Source organism: Podarcis muralis, chromosome 8 (assembly GCF_964188315.1).
Source record: "Podarcis muralis chromosome 8, rPodMur119.hap1.1, whole genome shotgun sequence".
NCBI classification, from domain to species: Eukaryota; Metazoa; Chordata; class Lepidosauria; order Squamata; family Lacertidae; genus Podarcis; species Podarcis muralis.
Window position 1 is genome coordinate 4,503,006 of NC_135662.1, and position 19,475 is coordinate 4,522,480.

At 46.3% G+C, this 19,475-nt stretch overlaps 1 protein-coding gene across 2 annotated transcripts in view; it reads right to left on the reverse strand.

Moving 5' to 3' along the window:
- The window catches only part of ADGRB1 (adhesion G protein-coupled receptor B1), a 381,963-nt gene that overhangs the window by 188,707 nt on the left and 173,781 nt on the right, over positions 1 to 19,475 (reverse strand). For both annotated transcript variants that reach the window (XM_077932693.1, XM_077932692.1), the window contains exons 4-6: positions 5,512 to 5,619; positions 3,383 to 3,547; positions 1,984 to 2,148 (exon numbers count right to left, since the gene is read on the reverse strand). In XM_077932693.1, coding sequence (XP_077788819.1) covers positions 1,984 to 2,148; positions 3,383 to 3,547; positions 5,512 to 5,619 — 438 coding nt within the window. The remainder of the gene's footprint in view (positions 1 to 1,983; positions 2,149 to 3,382; positions 3,548 to 5,511; positions 5,620 to 19,475) is intronic.

A 19,475-nucleotide genomic window follows, 5' to 3' on the forward strand; every position in this document is an offset into this window, starting at 1 on the left:
CGCAGCCTGGGAGTCATTCTGGACTCACAGCTGTCCATGGAGGCGCAGGTCAATTCTGTGTCCAGGGCAGCTATCTACCAGGTCCATCTGGTACGCAGGATGAGATCCTCCCTGCCCGCAGACTGTCTTGCCAGAGTGGTGCATCCAAGTGGTTATCTCTCACTTGGACTACTGCAATGCGCTCTGTGTGGGGCTACGTTTGAAGGTGGCGCAGAAACTACAACTAATCCAGAATGCGGCAGCTAGACTGGTGACTGGGAGCGGCCACAGAGACCATATAACCCCGGTCCTGAAAGACCTACACTGGCTCCCAGTACGTTTGCAGGCACAATTCCAAGTGTTGGTGCTGACCTTCAAAGCCCTAAACGGCCTCGGTCCAGTATATCTGAAGGAGCATCTCCACCCCCATTGTTCTGCCCAGACACTGAGGTCCAGCACCGAGGGCCTTCTGGCGGTTCCCTCACTGCGAGAAGCCGAGGCTACAGGGAACCAGGCAGAGGGCCTTCTCGGTGGTGGCACCCACCCTGTGGAACACCATCCCACCAGATGTCAAAGAGAAAAATAACTACCAAACTTTTAGAAGACATCTGAAGGCAGCCCTGTTTAGGGATTGCCTTCAGACAGCTCGGGGATTGGATGACTGCGTACCCTCCACCATTTCTCCAATAAAAATAGGGACATCCTAAGGAAAAGTGGGACATTACGGGACCAAATCAGGAACTGGGATGGCTTCTCTAAATCAAGAATGTCCCTGGAAAATAGGGACACTTATTGGGGGTGGGGGTGTCTGGCTTCAGACTGCTAGATTTTCATCGTTTTCAGGCACTTTTTCTCCATTGCACTTCCTCTTTGACTGTCCAGTACACACTCGGATGTCGACAATGTTGGGTATAAACAACCTTGCATGCCCCCAGCCAGAAGAGGGCAGGGTTGAGACTATTAGGATATAGTTCCGTTCCACCTTAAAAGGGAACAGGCATGACTGTTATGTGTCACGTGCCTGTTTACTTCCAGCACAGACTTGCTGGGAACTTCCGGTTGTATATAGCTTTTGCATTATCACTGTTTTGTTGGACACGAAGGGAAGCAGACATATTTTTCCCTTTGTTCCTGAACTATGCTGAATAAACACCTGTAAATAATGCTTACACATGTCACTGTCCACCACTTCCGTTGTGAGAAGTTATTCACTCTGCTGATAAGAGCATGCCGAGTCTCTAAATGTATCTGAGGCTCATGTCGCTGATTGATGCTGTACCGGAGATCGCCCAGCTGCCGGCCTGTGGCTGGAGCCAGCTGGGGGCCTGCCAAATGCCCCCATCTCCCCAGCAGTGTCCCAACACAGACTAACAGAAAGTCAGGGGCAAATACACTTTGTGGTTTCTCACTAAACCCCAAGCTCCACCCTTTACTCTCCCTCTCACCTCTTCCCTGCATGAGGCAGCCATGAAAAAAACTTCCACAATGTACACTTAGAGTCCAAAGCCAACCTTGTAAATATGAATAAACTATTTTAAAAAACCACACCCTTCTTTTATCTTTGCAATTTTCAAATTTCTGTCCATACCATGTTATTTCAATGGGCTCATGGTGTGTGTGTGTGTGTGTGTGTGTGTGTGTGTGTGTGAGGAAGGTAGACACTAATGAAGTGAAAATTGTGTCAAACTGCATTTGCACAAAATTTGGAAATATGAGATTGAGAACCCTTCATCCACCCTCTCTCCATTTGGTGCCTTCCAGATGTTGCTGGCTGAGGCTGGTGGGAGTTGCAATCCAAACATCTGGAAGGCCCCAGTTTGCAAAGGCCTGCTGCAATGCATGGGTTCCTCTCACCTAGAAAACAAGGGGAGGCAATTTGGAACTCTCAGATATAAGGAGAAAGTATGGTATGGAGCCTCCAAGTTTCCTAATTCATCAGTGCCCCTTTGAGCCCAAAACCTCACCTGCTGAAGAGCAAGTGGGAAAGTTTCTTTGCCAACTTACCGGGGCAAAGTGCGATGTTGCAGAACTTGGTTTGCTTTTCGGGTCCTTCGCAAGGGTTGCCGCCAAACTGAGGAGGTTTGCAGGTCCGTGTGCGATCCCTGTACCCTCGGCCACAGGTCGATGAGCAAAGGCTCCACGGAGACCACTCGTCCCATGTCCCATGGACTGAAATGAAAGCAGAGGAGGTCAACCAAGGAGCTGTCAGCTTGGTTATTGCTCGTCTTAAGCATAAGAAACTTGCATGCCTCTAGTCAGCAGAGGGAAGCGTTGAGACTAGAAGAGAGGGGGAAATGTACTTTGTGGTCTCCTGCCAAACTCCCAAGCTCCACCCCATCTCTCTCCTGCATGAAGCAACCGTAAGAAACTAGCTCCCATCATGTAGACTTAGAAGCCAAAGCCATCCTTGTAAACATGAAGAAATTGTGTTTGATTTACTCTTTTAAGTAATGCTAGTGACGTGTGAATGAAACAGAGGAGGTTTCAATGAGGTTTATTCCTGGGGGATAGTACCCATCTTCCCATTAGTATCCAAAAGGTGCTGTGGGTTAAACCACAGAGCCTAGAACTTGCTGATCAGAAGGTCAGCAGTTCAAATCCCTGTGATGGGGCGAGCTCCCGTTGCTCGGTCCCTGTTCCTGCCAACCTAGCAGTTCAAAAGCACGTCAAAGTGCAAGTAGATAAATACCGTAGGTACCACTCCGGCAGGAAGGTAAACAGCATTTCCGTGCACTGCTCTGGTTTGCCAGAAGCGGCTTAGTCATGCTGGCCACATGGCCTGGAAGCTGTACGCTGGCTCCCTCGGCCAATAAAGCAAGATGAGCGGAGCAACCCCAGAGTCGTCCACGACTGGACCTAATGGTCAGGGGTCCCTTTACCTTTATATTACTCATCTTTCAATTAGTATCCAAAAGTAAATAATAAATAAATAATCAGGTCATTTTTTATGGGAAGCTACACAGACAGAATGAATCCCTCCAACACCCTGACCTCAATAATAACCTTGCTTGCTTGTTGATTTTTTTAAAAAAAGAAACCGCTCAAGTTGGCAGCATTTTTGCGGCCAGAGTGAAGTCAGTGGATTTGTGAATGTCTTGCAAGATGCAAAGCAAGTTTCTATCTCTTTAAAGAGCATGGGTGAAATGTCAGAATGATGGGGGTAGCTGAATACAATCCATTTTCCTTGGGCTGCTGGCTTTAGCACCCAGTGTTGGTAAATAGAGTATGCATACTAATTGCAGAAATTTGCTTAGGGGGTGGGAGGTAATCAACTCAGGTTGCAGAATTCCGCTTCCTTTGTTGCAGAAGTCACGTGACCTTTGCGCAGAGCCTTTTAGCATGCAGATGCGGTTGGGGAGGTAGCGGCAGGGAGAATTATATGCGCGGTGTGGAAGGTCATCACCTGGACAGACGGCCGAGTTGTTGCATTGCCGCTGCTCCCGGAGGGGCCCGCTGCATTGCGTGCTGTAGGAATACGACACACAGAACCTCGTCCTAGTCTGCCAGCCCTCCCCGCAGGTGGTCGAACACACGCTCCATGGGGACCACTCCTCAGCAGCTGGATCACCTGTCGGGGTGCAGAACATGTGAACATCTGGCCCAGTGTTGTCTGCTCCAACCTGGCGGGGGGGGGCTCTCCAAAATGCTGAGCAGGTACCATTTCTGGCCCTCCTACCTGGCAGTGGCCTGGGACAACATTGCATGTTAAGTGGGAAGTATCCAGCATGGTGCAAAACCAAAGATCCCATCATCTCCCATCATCTTCCCCCCATTGCCATGGTGGCTGGTATTGATGGGAGAAGCATTCAGAGTTGGCATAATAATAATAATAATAATAATAATAATAATAATAATAATAATAATAATAATAATAATTATTATTATTATTATTATTATTATTATTATTATTTATACCCCGGCCTCCCCAGCCCTCCCCAGCTTGGCTCAGGGCGGCTAACAAGCAATAATAAAAGCAAGTTGAATGAATACAACTTAAAAATAGGATTAAAATACAACATTAAAATATTGAAACATTAAAATATTAGAATGCAGCCTCATCACAGGAGGAGAAAGGAAAAATAAAAGAGAAAGAGGGGGAGGGAATCAAACTGGCTCCAAGCCAAAGGCCAGGTGGAACAACTCTGTCTTACAGGCCCCGCGGAAAGAAATCAGATCCCTCAGGGCCCTGGTCTCATGAGGCAGAGCGTTCCACCAGGCTGGGGCCAGTGTTGAAAAGGCCCTGGCTCTGACTGAAGCTAATCTAACTTCCTTAGGGCCTGGGACCACTAGGGTGTTGCTATTTATGGACCTTGAGGCTCTCCGTGAGGCATACCAGGAGAGGCGGTCCTGTAGGTACGAGGGTCCTAGGCCAGAGGCACAAGACATTTTTGTATGGCTAGGCAGTAAATCTCCAAGTGTGGAGACTCCAGAGGAATAGTCGGAGGTGGAGCTGATATTTCTGATGCTGCCTAGTGGAGGTGCTGTTCCTGGTTATAGTCTAATGGTGTTTGGAGAGCGCCACGTTGGCTACTCCCACTGTAAGGCCTTTGCTTTGCTACTGAGCCGAGGCCCCTTCTGTGATGCAGTTGGCGAACAGAAGTATCAACTGCAGGGACTGAAAAAACCGCTTTGCCTTTTCTGTGACTGGTTCCCGCATTTTCGCAGGCCCCTCTGTCCTTGAATCGCACATTCAAATGAGGGTGCTCTCGCCTCCTCCAAGTCAGAATTAATTCCGTCTCCTATAGTCAAAATTATGCACCATTTAAACATCAAATACCCAAGGATTAGCAGAAGTGGTGTTAGCCTCCAGAAAAATTAGAGCTGGAATGTATTAAATTGTTAGGGCTGTGATCCAATGACTGCATAGATTAGTTTACTAAATTCTGCATATGTCTCATTTCATGATGCACGATCCACACTGGGAATCTGTGTCGGCTGCGCATGCCCTGCCACATCCCAGCACTTTTAAATCCCATCGGTTTTAATGGGAAAGTTAAACATGTGCAAATCTGTGCTCTGTGGAAACTAACTGGACTTAAAATGTGCTTAACTCTGGCTGGGTCATACAGGAATTGTGTGAAGCCACTGTGTATCAATTTCCTTTCTCTCTTTTTTTAAAAAAATATAATTTTTATTATTATCCAATACAAAAAAGAAAATACAATTGTACCAAATTTTCACAGATTTTCACACATTTGTTACTTTTTGGACTTCCTTCGGATTCTCTGACAATCATCCATATTTACTTCTCAGTTTACGCATTTCTCTGTATATATTGCCATTCAGCTTCCCTCCCACTCCTGTTTGTGTTTTTAACAATATATCTCTGTTTTCACAGTGCTTCTTGAAACCCCACCAGTGTTGTTTGCACATCACATGTTCTTTTCAGATATTCAACAAATTTCCCCCAGTCCTCGATGAACTTTTTGATACCAAAAGTATCAATTTCCTTTCTCAGATACCTTATACACTGGTAAACATAACTGAGTCAATGATTTCCTCCTTCTCCTTTCAGTTGTGTTAATGACTTACCTATTTGAGGCGCAGGGTACCCATACTGTTGCATGTCGTCGACATCATCTCTCTTCCGGTTATCTGTGGACCTCAGTGACTGGCTTCGGGAATTGTAGTGTCCATTGGCTAGGATTAAAAAGGGGGTCCAGAGTAAATCAACCACCCACCAATTATGCAAAGCCTTTCCCCCCACCATGAAATTTCATTTCAATGCAAAGCAAAGCACATGTCGAAACATTTGGCAATCAAAGCATTTGTTGCATTGGTACTTAGAGTCATGCTGACCATTTGCCTGTAGAAACACCAAACTACAAAGCCCCCGTTGAACATCTGCCTTGCGGCTATTAAAAACATAGGAGTATTTTTAGAAGCTGTGACACCATCAATGCTTTTTAAACCCCACCAACCTCTTCCTCGTTCCCATAGCATTCCAAGCATAAAGGTATGGTTTAGCTTAGAAGTGATGGGTATCCACGAAGAAGCACAGTAATAATAATAATAATAATAATAATAATAATAATAATAATAATAATAATAGTTTCCCCAGTCACTCTGGGCGGCTCCCAATAGAATATCAAAAACACGGTAAAACATCAAACATTAAAAACTTCCCTAAACAGGGCTGCCTTCAGATGTCTTCTAAAAGTCAGATAGTTGCTTATTTCATTGACATCTGATGGGAGGGTGCCACCACTGAGAAGCCCTCTGCCTGGTTCCTTGTAACCTCACTTCTCGCAGGGAGGGAACCGCCAGAAGGCCCTCGGTGCTGGACCTCACTGTCCGGGCTGAACAATGGGGGTGGAGACACTCCTTCAGGTATACTGGGCCGAGGCCATTTAGGGCTTTCAAGGTCAGCACCAACACTTTGAATGGTGCTCCGAAACGTACTGGGAGCCAATGTAGGTCTTTCAGAAGGGTGAAATATTGACAGACAGGTATCAAGGACGAGTTGGGAAGGATAGAATTCTGACAGGCTTTGACCAAGTTCATTTTGGCACTACAGCACCTAACAGGGAGCAGGGGAAGTTCCTCCTTTGATTTCCTACACATCATAACCTTGTCAACCAAGTGCTTGGTGAAGAAGAATGTTAATAACAATTTCATTATTTGTACCCCGCCCATCTAACTGGGTTGCCTCGGCCACTCTGGGAGGCTTCCAGCATATATAAAAACAGAATAAAACATTAAACATTGAAAACTTCCCTAAACGGGGCTGCCTTCAGATGCCTTCTAAAAGTTGTGTAGTTACTCATCTCCTTGACAGCTGATGGGAGGGTGTTCCACAGGATTGGTGCCACTACCAAGAAGGCCCTGTGCCTGGTTCCCTGCAACCTCACTTCTCACAGTGAGGGAACCGCCAGAAGGTCCTTGAAGCCGGACCTCAGTGACCAGGCCAAGAGATGGAGGCTCTGCTCTGTCCTGCCTCCATGGTTGGAGACTACCAATTGCTGGAAACCACAGGAGGAGAAAAGGCTCTTGCATTTGAATCCTGCTTGCTGGTTTCCCACAGGTTGGCCAGTCTGAGAACAGGATGCTGGACTAGGTTATTATTATTCCTGTGGAACACCCTCCCACCAGATGTCAGAGAGATAAATAATGATACGACCTTCTGTAGACATCTGAAGGCAGCCCTATATCAGGATGCTTTTAATGTGTGATATTCTTCATTGTTGGGGTTGTTATTGTTGTTGTGTTTTTGCATATCCTATTGGAAGCTGCCCAGAGTGGATGGGGCAACCTAGTCAGATGGGCAGAGGAAGAAGAAGAGGAAGAAGAAGAAGAAGAAGAAGAAGAAGAAGAAGAAGAAGAAGAAGAATCATCGGTGACCAGATCCAGCAAGCTGTTCTCGTGTTCTTACATTAACCAAGCTGCATAGCTGTGGGCACTTCAAGGAAAATTCCCAACCCTACAATATGCAGAGTGCATCTCTTCTCTTTGGGAACAGCAGCAGTGAGCAGTCCTGCTATTAGAGACCAAGGCTAATCTTCTGTGTGTCTGCAAGTATAACACACATGCTCAGCAATATTTGGGTGGCAAGTGGAAAGACGAAGACAACAAGTTTAATTTCAGTACGGCTTTTGACAAAGTAGCCCCTGATATTCTTGCAGAGAAGATGGTAAAGTGTGGGCTGGACGAGGTAACTGTTAGGTTAAGGAAGCTTTTCGAAATTTGATAATGTCGATATATATATATTCTCCTTTTGTTAACAGAACTTCTGTGCTTTCCAGCAGGGTTCCTGCTGGTGGCGAGGAGGAAGACAAATTCTCTGGCAGGATCCAGCAAGTTTGTTCAGCGGGAGATAATCCCATCGGCCTTTCTCCTGCTCGGCACCCGGGTTCCACCTGATGAACCGCTCCTAATGACTGATCTCGCTTGCTAATGAGTTGTGTGATTGCTTTCTGCTCCCCTGCTGCCATGCCTGGTCTCAGCTGCTGTGCCTGTTGCTAATTAAAGCTGATGGGGCAAAAGGCCTGAATTTTAAGAAGGTCTCTTTCTTGCGAGAACAAAAACAAAAGCCCCCATTGAGGCCACCTGACAACCTGCCCCAAAATCAGAGTCCATTCCTCAGCATCTGGTCTTGAGCTGAACTGGGAGCCTTCGAGGGTCTATGGGTCACCAGAAGTTCCACAACAACAAAGGTACTTCTAGCCTTGTTGTTGTTGTTTAGTCGTTTAGTCGTGTCCGACTCTTTGTGACCCCATAGACCAGAGCACTCCCACAGTTTGGTCAAACTCATGCTGGTAGCTTCGAGAACACTGTCCAACCATCTCATCCTCTGTCGTTCCCTTCTCCTTGTGCCCTCCATCTTTCCCAACATCAGGGTCTTTTCCAGGGAGTCTTCTCTTCTCATGAGGTGGCCAAAGTCTTAGAGCCTCAGCTTCAGGATCTGTCCTTCCAGTGAGCACTCAGGGCTGATTTCCTGAAGAATGGAGAGGTTTGATCTTCTTACAGTCCATGGGACTCTTGTCCTCTTGTTCTCCAGCACCAGAATTCAAAAGCATCCATTCTTCTAGCCTTAGGTTTCGAATTAAGCAAGAAGGAGGTCCTGGGCCTTCAGTGGCTCTATAAGAGCAGGGTGGACATGTGCCCTCCTTTACAGAGGACAATCCTCTCTCTGAAAGATCTTGGGCAGCCAACTATGTGGAACCATGGAACTCACCCCTGCAGGAGTCAGTAATGACCAGCAACTTGGGTGGTTCTAAAAGTGAATCGTTCAAATTCATGGGCAAAGTAACTGTTGTATCTGAAATTATGGTAGGGGAGATACTCAGAAATGTGCTTCTCGTAGAATCCTACAGTTGGTAGTGTGCTGCCAAATACAGTAGTTCTTTCCAAGGATATAAGGACAAAAGGAATGAGTAGGTGGAAGGGGGACCAAAACAGTTTTATTAACAAATAAACAGCAGGTATACAAAGCATAACATAAAACATACCCGACAGGGACTACCCAACCTCCCCTTCAGCTGCCCGGAACACTAGGTAGTGCAGCAGGAGAAAGACCCCGACCATCAGTCTCCCAGCATCAGGTCCTTTGATCTGGGCAGAAGCTCTCTGAGCCCCTCCCACCTATGGCTTTTATAGCCTGCCTTGATGTAATCAAGTGCACCTGGCATTACTCATGATTAGCCCAGGACTCTGAGATAGAACTAATACAGAGCGGCTGAGAGTCTCCCACTACCTGCAGCCAGCATCCAGCCACTACTTGCAACACAGAAGAACCCAAGAAACTCCCGACAGGTGTGAGAAACACAAGAATCAAACTGGGGATGTTAAAGGGAAAGGGACATGCCACCTAACTCCTCAACATACAATTGTCTTCTGCATTTCCACTACAGGTAGGAACCCTGAGGATCATCTAGTCCAACCCCTCTGCAATGCAGGAATATGTAGCTGCTCCTTACAGGGATTGAACCTGCAACCTTGGCATTGTCAGCAGCATGCTCTAGCCATGATAGCTGTGCTCTGCCACCATAGTCAAAGGCGGCAAAGCTTCTGAATGCCAGTTGCTTGAAACCACAGGAAGGGAGAGGGCTGTTGTGCTTGAGTCCTCCATCCAGATTTCCCAGGAGTATCTGGTTGGCCACTGTGAGAACAGAAAGCTGCACTAGATCTTGGCTTGATCAAGCAGGCTCTTCTTATTTTCTTATGCTCTTAGGTATAAATTGTGTGGTATGTATCAAGAATTATGCTCCTTTGGTCTGTCAATTAGATTCACAGTTCTAATTTGGCATGGGCAAAACTGTCAATTTCAGTTTCTCATTCCTCCTCCTCCTCCTCCTCCTTTGTATAACCCATTTCGCCTGAAGATCACAGGGTGGTTTACAACATACAAATGCAAAATGAGGACACGAAATGCATAATAATAACAAGAACCCCCTTCACACAAACACATTTAAAGGGCCCTGGAAGGTTAAGCAGCCAAAGGCCTGGTTAAAGAGAAACATTTTCACCTGGTGCCTATTTTTCTCTCCCTGGGGAGAGCATTCCACGAACAAGGAGCCACTGCAGAAAAGGCCCTGTTCTCATGTTGCCACCTTTTGGGCGTCTCGTGGAGGAGGCACAGGGCCTCGGATGAGTCAGAATCTTCTATTCTCCACGTTTCAAAATCAGTCGCTGTTTTTACGTCCTCGTCAAAATTCGCCGCCAGGTTTCTCCTATCCTACACATATTGGTATCTACTTTTGTCCAGCAGGCGCATTTTCCGCAAGCTCTTTTCAATAATATACGCCTTTCATCATTCAATAATATACACCCTTTACCATTTCTGTGTGAGATATTTGACTGACCAACTCCTTTGCAAAATTCAGGGAAGCGAGGGTTTTGGTGGATCGGTTGTGTTTCGCTTTGTGCATTGTTTTGGGAAGTGTGAATCAGGTAGATTCTCCTTTCAATGTGAACTGCATCAGATTTCTCTCCGCCCACCCACCCCAGTCCTAGTTCTATCATGATGAGAGAGGCTGGGGGGAGAGAGTTCCCTCTATCTGCTTTTCCCACCCCATGCCTAGAAACATTCCATCGTGCCTCTCCTTAGCTGCCTTCCCTCCCAGCTAAATAATGCAAAATGCTGTAGGCTTTCTTCGTGGGAAAGGTGCTTCACTCCGCCGATGACTGTCAGGTGCGTCAATGTGCCATGTCAGTGCCAAGACTCATTATTCATGTCGCGCAACCTGTGGCAGAAGCCTGATCTGCCACAGCAATCCTTGTGGGGTTTTAAAATATTTTTTTATGATGTAGATCTTGTAAAAGGTCATCTCTCAGTGAAGGAGTATTAAGGCATTACTGACTGACAGCAGGCTTATCCCACGCATAGCACGTCAAGGAACCATTTACAAGCCCAGCTGATGCAGAAGAACTCTTCCGTCACCCTGAGAGCATGAGGGAGACGCTTCATGTTATCTCACAAGGGGTGATATTTTGGGGCATTTGAGGGGTGGGTGGCAGCCAGCAGCAAGCCCATGATCGGGAACCCTTTGAATGTCAGGGAAAAAATACGGATTCCCAAGTTGTTTCTGAAAGAAGCGTGTTGAGCGAGCCATCCCTTGGATGTGCATCAGTTTCGACAGCTGCCTGGCGTGGTGGTGGAGGTGGAGAACAAGGAGTGGGAAGCCTCTGCCACGCCTGATCTGCATATATATTCTGAAATGTCAGATGCTGCTGCCTGCCAGATGGCAGTGTGCACCCAATTCAACTGGCTCCCTCACTGCTATCGTTTTCAGAGAGTAAACAGGAGCTGCTGGTGATGTTCTCAGCCTGGTCTGTGGCACCGTCTCATGAAACCCACAGGCGTTGGCACTTTGCGACGACGTGCCAGGGAACGTGTTGACATACTGTTGCTTCAGCTTGGATTTATTTATTAATTGGCTGGGTAGGTGACGGTGAAGGGAATTCACCCTGCTCAAGCACCAATTCAAAGCAGCTTGAAATCATGGTGACACCACGTCTTCGCTCCTCAACCTGCGAAAGTCTAACCACTGGTTGAGCTCAACTCCAAGTTCCCTCTTTGGGGGTAAGCATACGATCTGCTGAAGAATTGATGCTTTTGAATTATGGTGCTGGAGGAGACTTTTGAGAGTCCCACGGACTGCAAGAAGATCAAACCTATCCATTCTGAAGGAAATCAGCCCTGAGTGCTCACTGGAAGGGCAGATCCTGAAGCTGAGGCTCCAATACTTTGGCCACCTCATGGGAAGAGAAGACTCCCTGGAAAAGACCCTGATGTTGGGAAAGATGGAGGGCACAAGGAGAAGGGGATGACAGAGGACGAGATGGCTGGACAGTGTTCTTGAAGCTACCAGTATGAGTTTCAAATAGACCGTAAATTTACTCCAATCTTGTGAGACTCCTTGGTCCCTCAGGTTTTGAATTCTTCCTGTTATACAGATGGACTAATTTTGCATAGTTCATCAGTTTCAGGGCAGGCATGTCCAACAGGTAGATCGTGATCTACCAGTAGATCACTGGACATCTGTGGTAGATCACTGGTAGATCACTGGCTCCTCTCAAAGAAGTTCAACAAGTTTGGCTCCCTTAAAAAAAGCTCAACATATTTACCCTGCACCCCCCAAAAAACAATGCTTTCCTCACCCCTAAAAGAAGCTCACCAACTTTGACCTGAACCCCCAAAAAGGGGGTAGATCACTGCCAGAGTTTTTAACTCTGTGAGTAGATCGCAGTCTCATGGGAGTTGGTCACCCCTGCTCTAGGGCATTGACTGGCAGACGCTCTCCAGTGTTTCTGACAAAAAATATCCCCAGCCCTCCCTGGGATTCCCAGGGATCAAACCTGAGACCTTCTACATGCAAAGCAGGTGTCCTATCACTGAATATACCTACAGTATCATGAGTCGTACTGATCTTTCGGAGGGAGGCACATTGCTGTTCTATGTAGCTAGAGTCTGCCTAGGACACACACCCTTCCTATTTTCTGAACTTTCTGTGTATTTTGGGTGTGAAGGTTTAATTATGACAAAAAGAAAAATACTGTTTTAGCATCACATACTGTGAGGAGGCTGTTTGGAAATGTATATTCTGAATTGAAGCAGGGGTGGGTGGAAACTGCTAGTTCTGCTGCATAACTATTTTAAAAAAGCACTTCTCCGCTGTTAATTTAGACTCCAGTGTGAAGTCTGAATTAATTAGAAATGTCTTCCGGAACACTGATTATTTCGCCAACACATGAAGGCTTGAGGCAAGTGTCTGCCCACTTTTTCAGTTGTAATTCTAATGCATTTAAAGCCCACCTCCTCTCCAAGAAGCTTAACAGGGCTTTCTCACCTCCATTTCCCCCCTCACAACAACCCTGTGAGGTGCGTTATGCTAAGAGAGCATGAGTGACTCAAGGTTGTGGGATGTGAAACACAAGAGCAGTCAAGTACAGTGGTGCCCCGCAAGACGAATGCCTCGCAAGACGAAAAACTCGCTAGACGAAAGGGTTTTCCGTTTTTTGAGTCGTTCCGCAAGATGAATTTTCCTATGGGCTTGCTTCGCAAGACAAAACGTCTTGTGAGTTCTTGCGAGTTTGTTTCCTTTTTCTTAAAACCGCTAAGCCGTTAATAGCCGCTAAGCCGCTAATAGCCGCTAAGCCGCTAATAGCCGTGCTTCACAAGACGAAAAAACCGCAAGACGAAGAGACTCGCGGAACGGATTAATTTTGTCTTGCGAGGCACCACTGTACAACATTTCTAGAGTGGACATGTTTACACATGGGGAGGGATGTTTGTCCAGCCGGCAGGTAAACTTCCTGTTTTCTTCTGGGCTGGGACAGACTTCCTCTGCATGTGACTAGAGGTGGGTGTGGCCTCACCTGTGCAGGTAACGACAAAAGCACAGGGCAGGGCAGCCATCTCTCTCTCTTTGACTGCATGCATCAAAGAAGCAACATCTGCTTAGCCAAAGATGCTCTCTAGGCTTCCAGCCAAGAGAGGACAAAGTGACTGTCTCCTTATGAGATAGTTTCCAGGTGTATGTTACTTTTCTAAGCTAAGTCTGCCTTCAGGGATCTGATTGTGAACAGAATGTGAGTAAACTCTTTTTTATACTTTTATAGAAGACTGTGTCATGTCTTATCTTTTATGAGGGAATAAGAGGGAAATACCAGAACAGTTATTATAGAGGCTTTAGCGAGCCTGAGCAAATGCATCCGCTGTGAGTTTGAAAGGGGAATGTTACTCTGCTAAATTGTGAACTTGTTTACACAAGTAGGAAAGGCTATAATCAAACAATATATCCTCTCCTGCATCCCTGAACATTCCCACAAAGGTCTCCTAAGAAGCAACAAGGTTCAGCCCTGTCCAACCCTAAACAACTGTGCTGTGACAGCTGGGGAGGTTGAGAGGCTCTGGCTATCAACCGTTTGGACACCTGATTGCTCCAAGGCCCTCTTGATCACATGGGAACTTCCCATCATGCCAAGGGCATGGACAAGACCTGTAGCATCCCAGGCCTAAAGGAGCACACAACTGGTAGACTCTTATTCAGGCTTTGGCTTTGGAAGAATTTATAGTTTTGGTGCACAACAGTAGGGAGGGAGAAATCCAGTTCGCTTTGCATTTTAATGTAAAGCTCACTAACTGGTGCTTATGGAAACATTACACAAACAGAAACACGGCTGTACTTAAGGAGGAAATGCTCATGAAATGCATAAACTAGTGAAAATATCATTAAACAAATGCATCCTATTAGGAAAAATGTGCCTATCCAGAGAAAATTTGCTAAAATACTTGGTTTTTAAAAAATTAAATCACAAACGAATGCAGAATTGTGGAGAACAGAATTAAGGACTGGAGAAATGGGAAACTGATAATAATGGAAGTTGACCAATTTCTCCATCAGTTCATACCTGTGACATCATCAAGGTGTGCCCACTCTCAGGTGCTAACAAGCAGCTGTAGACCATGGTCAGATTTGCTTTAGACCACTGTCAGCTGGTGAAATGGCTCTGAAGGGCCCCTAACACCAAATTTGATGCTAAACTCCAGTAAATGCAGATTTTAGAGCAGCCCTTTTATGGGAATACCTGTGATTCCTGCATTGCGGGGTGTTAGACTTGATAGTTCTTTGGGTGCCTTCCGTATCTATGGTTTTCTAATTCGGTTAATATTCTATGAATTCTTTGGGAGGGCCTGCTCTCAGATCCCAGATGAGAACTTGCCATATTTATTCCTTGCTTTCCACCAAACCATGCCTTCCTTGTCCACTAGACAAAGTACACCTCTTCCCCCCCCCCCCCCACATATTGGGCAGATGATGCTAGTTGCTGGCTGCTGAGATGTGTTTGGCCTGTGAAACCGCTACCTTGGTCCACGTCCAATAGATGGCAGAGTCTCAGTGTCTGAATTAGCAAGGAAGGGATCGCTGGGTTCTTTGCCTCGAGCAAGCAATAAACAGAAATTACTACAAACTCTGGATGCTGTCCTACAGACTGGCTTTTCTCCCCCCCCCCCCCAAAAAAAAAAAAAAAAACAACAACACACAACAACAGCACCAAACTGGCTGGACGGAAAGAAAAGACACCAGCTGGGGGAAAGGAAAATGGCTGTTGTTAAACCTGAAGTAATTCTGTTTTCAATCTGCAATAAACAGTAATTCTCACCAAGACCCTGGGGGCGTCAGACTTTTGCCTACAAAGACACTCGGAAGCCTGAATTTATATGCAAAAGCTAACGCCACCTATGAAATGCTAGTGCCCTTTATTGCTTTTTTTGGGTTGGAATCTGAGGCTGCGGAAGGTGTTGGCTGGTCTTTGTTTATTTTTTTCCTCCCTTGTGGATGCCACCAGCTAGTAACTTTCTCAGGGCAGAGACCTGACAGCATGGCACATTGGCTTAAATTCTGGGTGGGCAGTGTGCCCAATACATGTTTGCAGCCTGGGGCAAATTACAGTGTCCTATGCCAGTCCCTCAATCCCACACAGAGAGGGTGGCTGGAACAGGAACCAAATCTCAGTTCAGCACTGCAGAAAGGACAGCAACCTTCCCTGCATCCGAAAACACAGGGCAGGAGAGGGCAATTGATGGTCCTAATGGCTGCGTTCTGCCTCCATAATTGGAAATGGAGGCAGTGAGAGATTTTACTTTCTTGGGCTCAATGATCACTGCAGATGGTGACAGCAGTCATGAAATTAAAAGACGCCTGCTTCTTGGGAGGAAAGCAACAACAAACCTAGACAGCATCTTAAAAAGCAGAGACATCACCTTGCTGACAAAGGTCCGCATAGTTAAAGCTATGGTTTTCCCAGTAGTGATGTATGGAAGTGAGAGCTGGACCATAAAGAAGGCTGGTCACCGAAGAATGGATGCTTTTGAATTATGGTGCTGGAGGAGACTCTTGAGAGTCCCATGGACTGCAAGAAGATCAAACGCATCCATTCTTAAGGAAATCAGCCCTGAGTGCTCACTGGAAGGACAGATCCTGAAGCTGAGGCTCCAAGACTTTGGCCACCTCAGGAGAAGAGAAAACTCCCTGGAAAAGACCCTGATGTTGGGAAAGATGGAGGGCACAAGGAGAAGGGGAAGACAGAGGATGAGATGATGGGACAGTGTTCTCAAAGCTACCAGCATGAGTTTGACCAAACTGTGGGAGGCAGTGGAAGACAGGAGGGCCTGGCGTGCTCTGGTCCAGGGGGTCACAAAGAGTCGGACACGACTAAATGACTAAACAACAACAGAGGGAGAGGGAACTGCTTGAAAGACTCTGTTTAAAGTACAAAGGCTGGGATGCCACCATTCCTCTGGGAAATTGAACTGGATTTGGAAAGGGAGCAATTGATTGCTGCTCTGATGCTACAGAAAACCAGTGCCTTAACTATTTTGTATTATGACACAAGTAGATGAGGTTCTCCTTTAAACAAACAAGCAAACAAAATAGAAAAGGGAAGAGGAAGAGGACCACCCCACCCCACCCCGCCCCATCCTGGAGCTGCTGAAAGAATTGGAAATGGACCCAGGAGAAAATATCAAATCTCCCTCCTTCTGCATTTACAGGTGCATTTGATTCATTTTTTAAAAAAAAATAGGATAAAAACCTGCATGAGATCCAGATCACAAACCTCCCGCCGTCTCATCTAATCCTGGCCCTCAGTCCCACGCCTATTTGGAGAGCTGATAGAGCACAGATAGAGGCGAGTCAACAAGGGGAAACTTTGGCAAGGATCCTTCTGCCCGTCTAGACAAATTAGTCAAAGGGAATGAAAAGATGAAAGCCTAATGCAGTGGAAAGTTTTCATTTAAAGATTCCAGCTACAATATGATTTAACTTTATGGAAATGCCAAACAACGTGTGAAATCATTCTAGTCCTTCCAGGGCTCAACTTTTTCTGAGCAAGGGCTGTTGCATCCCTGACTCTGCTAAGGAAAAAATAAAATAAAATAAAATAAAACAATTCCTTCCAGTAGCACCTTAGAGACCAACTAAGTTTGTTATTGGTGTGAGCTTTCGTGTGCATGCACACTTCTTCAGATATGAAAGCTCATACAGTGGTACCTTGGGTTAAGTACTTAATTCGTTCTGGAGGTCCGTACTTAACCTGAAACTGTTCTTAACCTGAAGACCACTTTGGCTAATGGGGCCTCCTGTTGCTGCGGTGCTGCCGGAGCACGATTTCTGTTCTCATCCTGAAGCAAAGTTCTTAACCTGAAGCACTATTTCTGGGTTAGCAGAGTCTGTAACCTAAAGCGTATGTAACCTGAAGCGTATGCAACCCAAGGTACCACTGTACCAATAACAAACTTAGTTGGTCTCTAAGGTGCTACTGGAAGGATTTTTTTTATTTTGTTTCGACTACGGCAGACCAACATGGCTACCTACCTGTAACTCTGCTAAGGAAGTCTACTTTTCCTTTCCTTTTGAAGAAAGTTATAATTTCCTTTTAAAAATAAATAAATAGACACACCAACAACTTTTGTGTGCCTTCCCCAACATGGTGCTCTCCAGAGGTTTTGAACTTGCCAAGTAGATAAGCTTTTCTCCCTCCGTCATAACACTAGAATTCATAGGTGTCCCACAAAGCTGAACATTGGAAGGTTCAGGGCAGATAAAAGAAAAGGACTTGTTCATGTAGCATATGGTTTAACTGTGGAACTCACTGCCACAGGATGGTCACCAACTTGGATAGCTTTAAAAGGAAACTAGACAAATTCACGGCCTCTAGCCTCTGCAGTTGGAAGCAACAATGCTTCTGAATAGCAGTTGCTAGAAACCACAGGAGGAGAGAGTGGTCTTGTGTTCGAATCCTGCTTGAGGCATCCGGCTGACCACTGTGAGAACAGGATGCTGGAGCCTATGGGTCATGGGCCTGAGCCAGCAGGCTCTTAATTTACCATGACAATTTATCATCGCCACTATTTCCACAGGTCTATGGACAGCCTTATCCTCTGGCAAGCTGTTAGGTTGCTTGCAAAACCAACATTCAGTCAATTGGACAGAGATGCAATTTCCACAAAGCTCTGTTATCAATCTGATCAGCCAGCAATATTCACACCATGACCATTAATTAATGCAACTTTCAGGTGGACATTTAAAGGCTGTAATTCCCTTCATCTCTTGTACATGTTTTTAAAGATGAAGCATCTTCGTTTTGTGCTTCTAGGGAAAGCTGGAAGCCACAGGAAGGGGCAGTGGTCTTGTGCTCACATCCCGCTCACAGGTTTCCCACAGGTCAGCCACTGTGAACACGGGATGCTGGACTAGATGGGCTGCTGGCCTGATCCAGCGAGCTATTCTTGTGCTCTTTATGTTCCCGTTGCCTCTGGAGCTGATGGGAGTTGTAGTTCAAAATATCTGGAAGGCACCGGGCTGCAGGGGAATGGACTGGTCGGAAGGTCTAATCAAATGTATTTCACTGAAAACCACAGAAAAAGTTGGAGATAAAGGTATAATTATAATCAGCAAGGCTTGCTCACATTAGCCTGCCCGTAGTAGACGCGGGTGGCGCTGTGGGTAAAACCTCAGTGCCTAGGACTTGCTGATCATATGGCTGGCGGTTCGAATCCCCGTGGCGGGGTGAGCTCCCGTCGTTCGGTCCCAGCTCCTGCCAACCTAGCAGTTCGAAAGCACTCTTAAGTGCAAGTAGATAAATAGGGACCGCTTTATAGCAGGAAGGTAAACGGCGTTCCCGTGTGCTGCGCTGGTGCTGGCTCGCCAGCGGCAGCTTCGTCACGCTGGCCACGTGACCCGGAAGTGTCTTCGGACGGCGCTGGCTCACGGCCTCTAGAGCGAGATGAGCACGCAACCCTAGAGTCGGACACGACTGGCCCGCACGGGCATGGGTACCTTTACCTTTACCTTTAGTAGTTACTGTAATTTGTGGGAAATGCTGGCAATGAGCGAGGCAGTGCCCACATACCATTTCTCCAGGCCTGGTACAAACTTGTAAGATGTCCCTCCTTACCATTCCACCATGATCTCTTGCTTGTTTCAATAAACGGGGGGATTAATTGGCCTCATTTAGCTCTCATTTCTGGCTGCTTGATTTGCATTTATAGGCAGACATAGCAGTACAGCACAACGCAGAAATGTCAGGATGCACAAAAGGCAAACGCTCTTTGGACTAGGACTGTGGAACCTGTTGCTCTACAGACATTGCTGATCAACAACTCCCATCGAACCTTACCATTGGGCATGCTGGCTGGGGCAGGTTGGAGCTGGATTGCAAAGAGGAGAGGCAGTTTTGTGTGATTCTCCCTTCCCATTGTGTCCCCTGCATCTGTTCCAGAGCATGAGAACCACTGGGTAGAACAAACCACAGTAGTGTGTCCTATTCACCAGAATCTGATCGTTTTTAAATAATGATTTTCATCTGAGGAATGTTGGAGATTATGTATAAGGGTAAAATGCAAATTCTCTGTTGGTTCCTGTTGATAACAGGAGCTCTCCTGATGTCATAGAACCGTAATACTACTACTACTACTACTACTACTACTACTACTACTACTACTACTAATTATATTTATACCCCGCCCATCTGGCTGAGTTTCCCCAGCCACT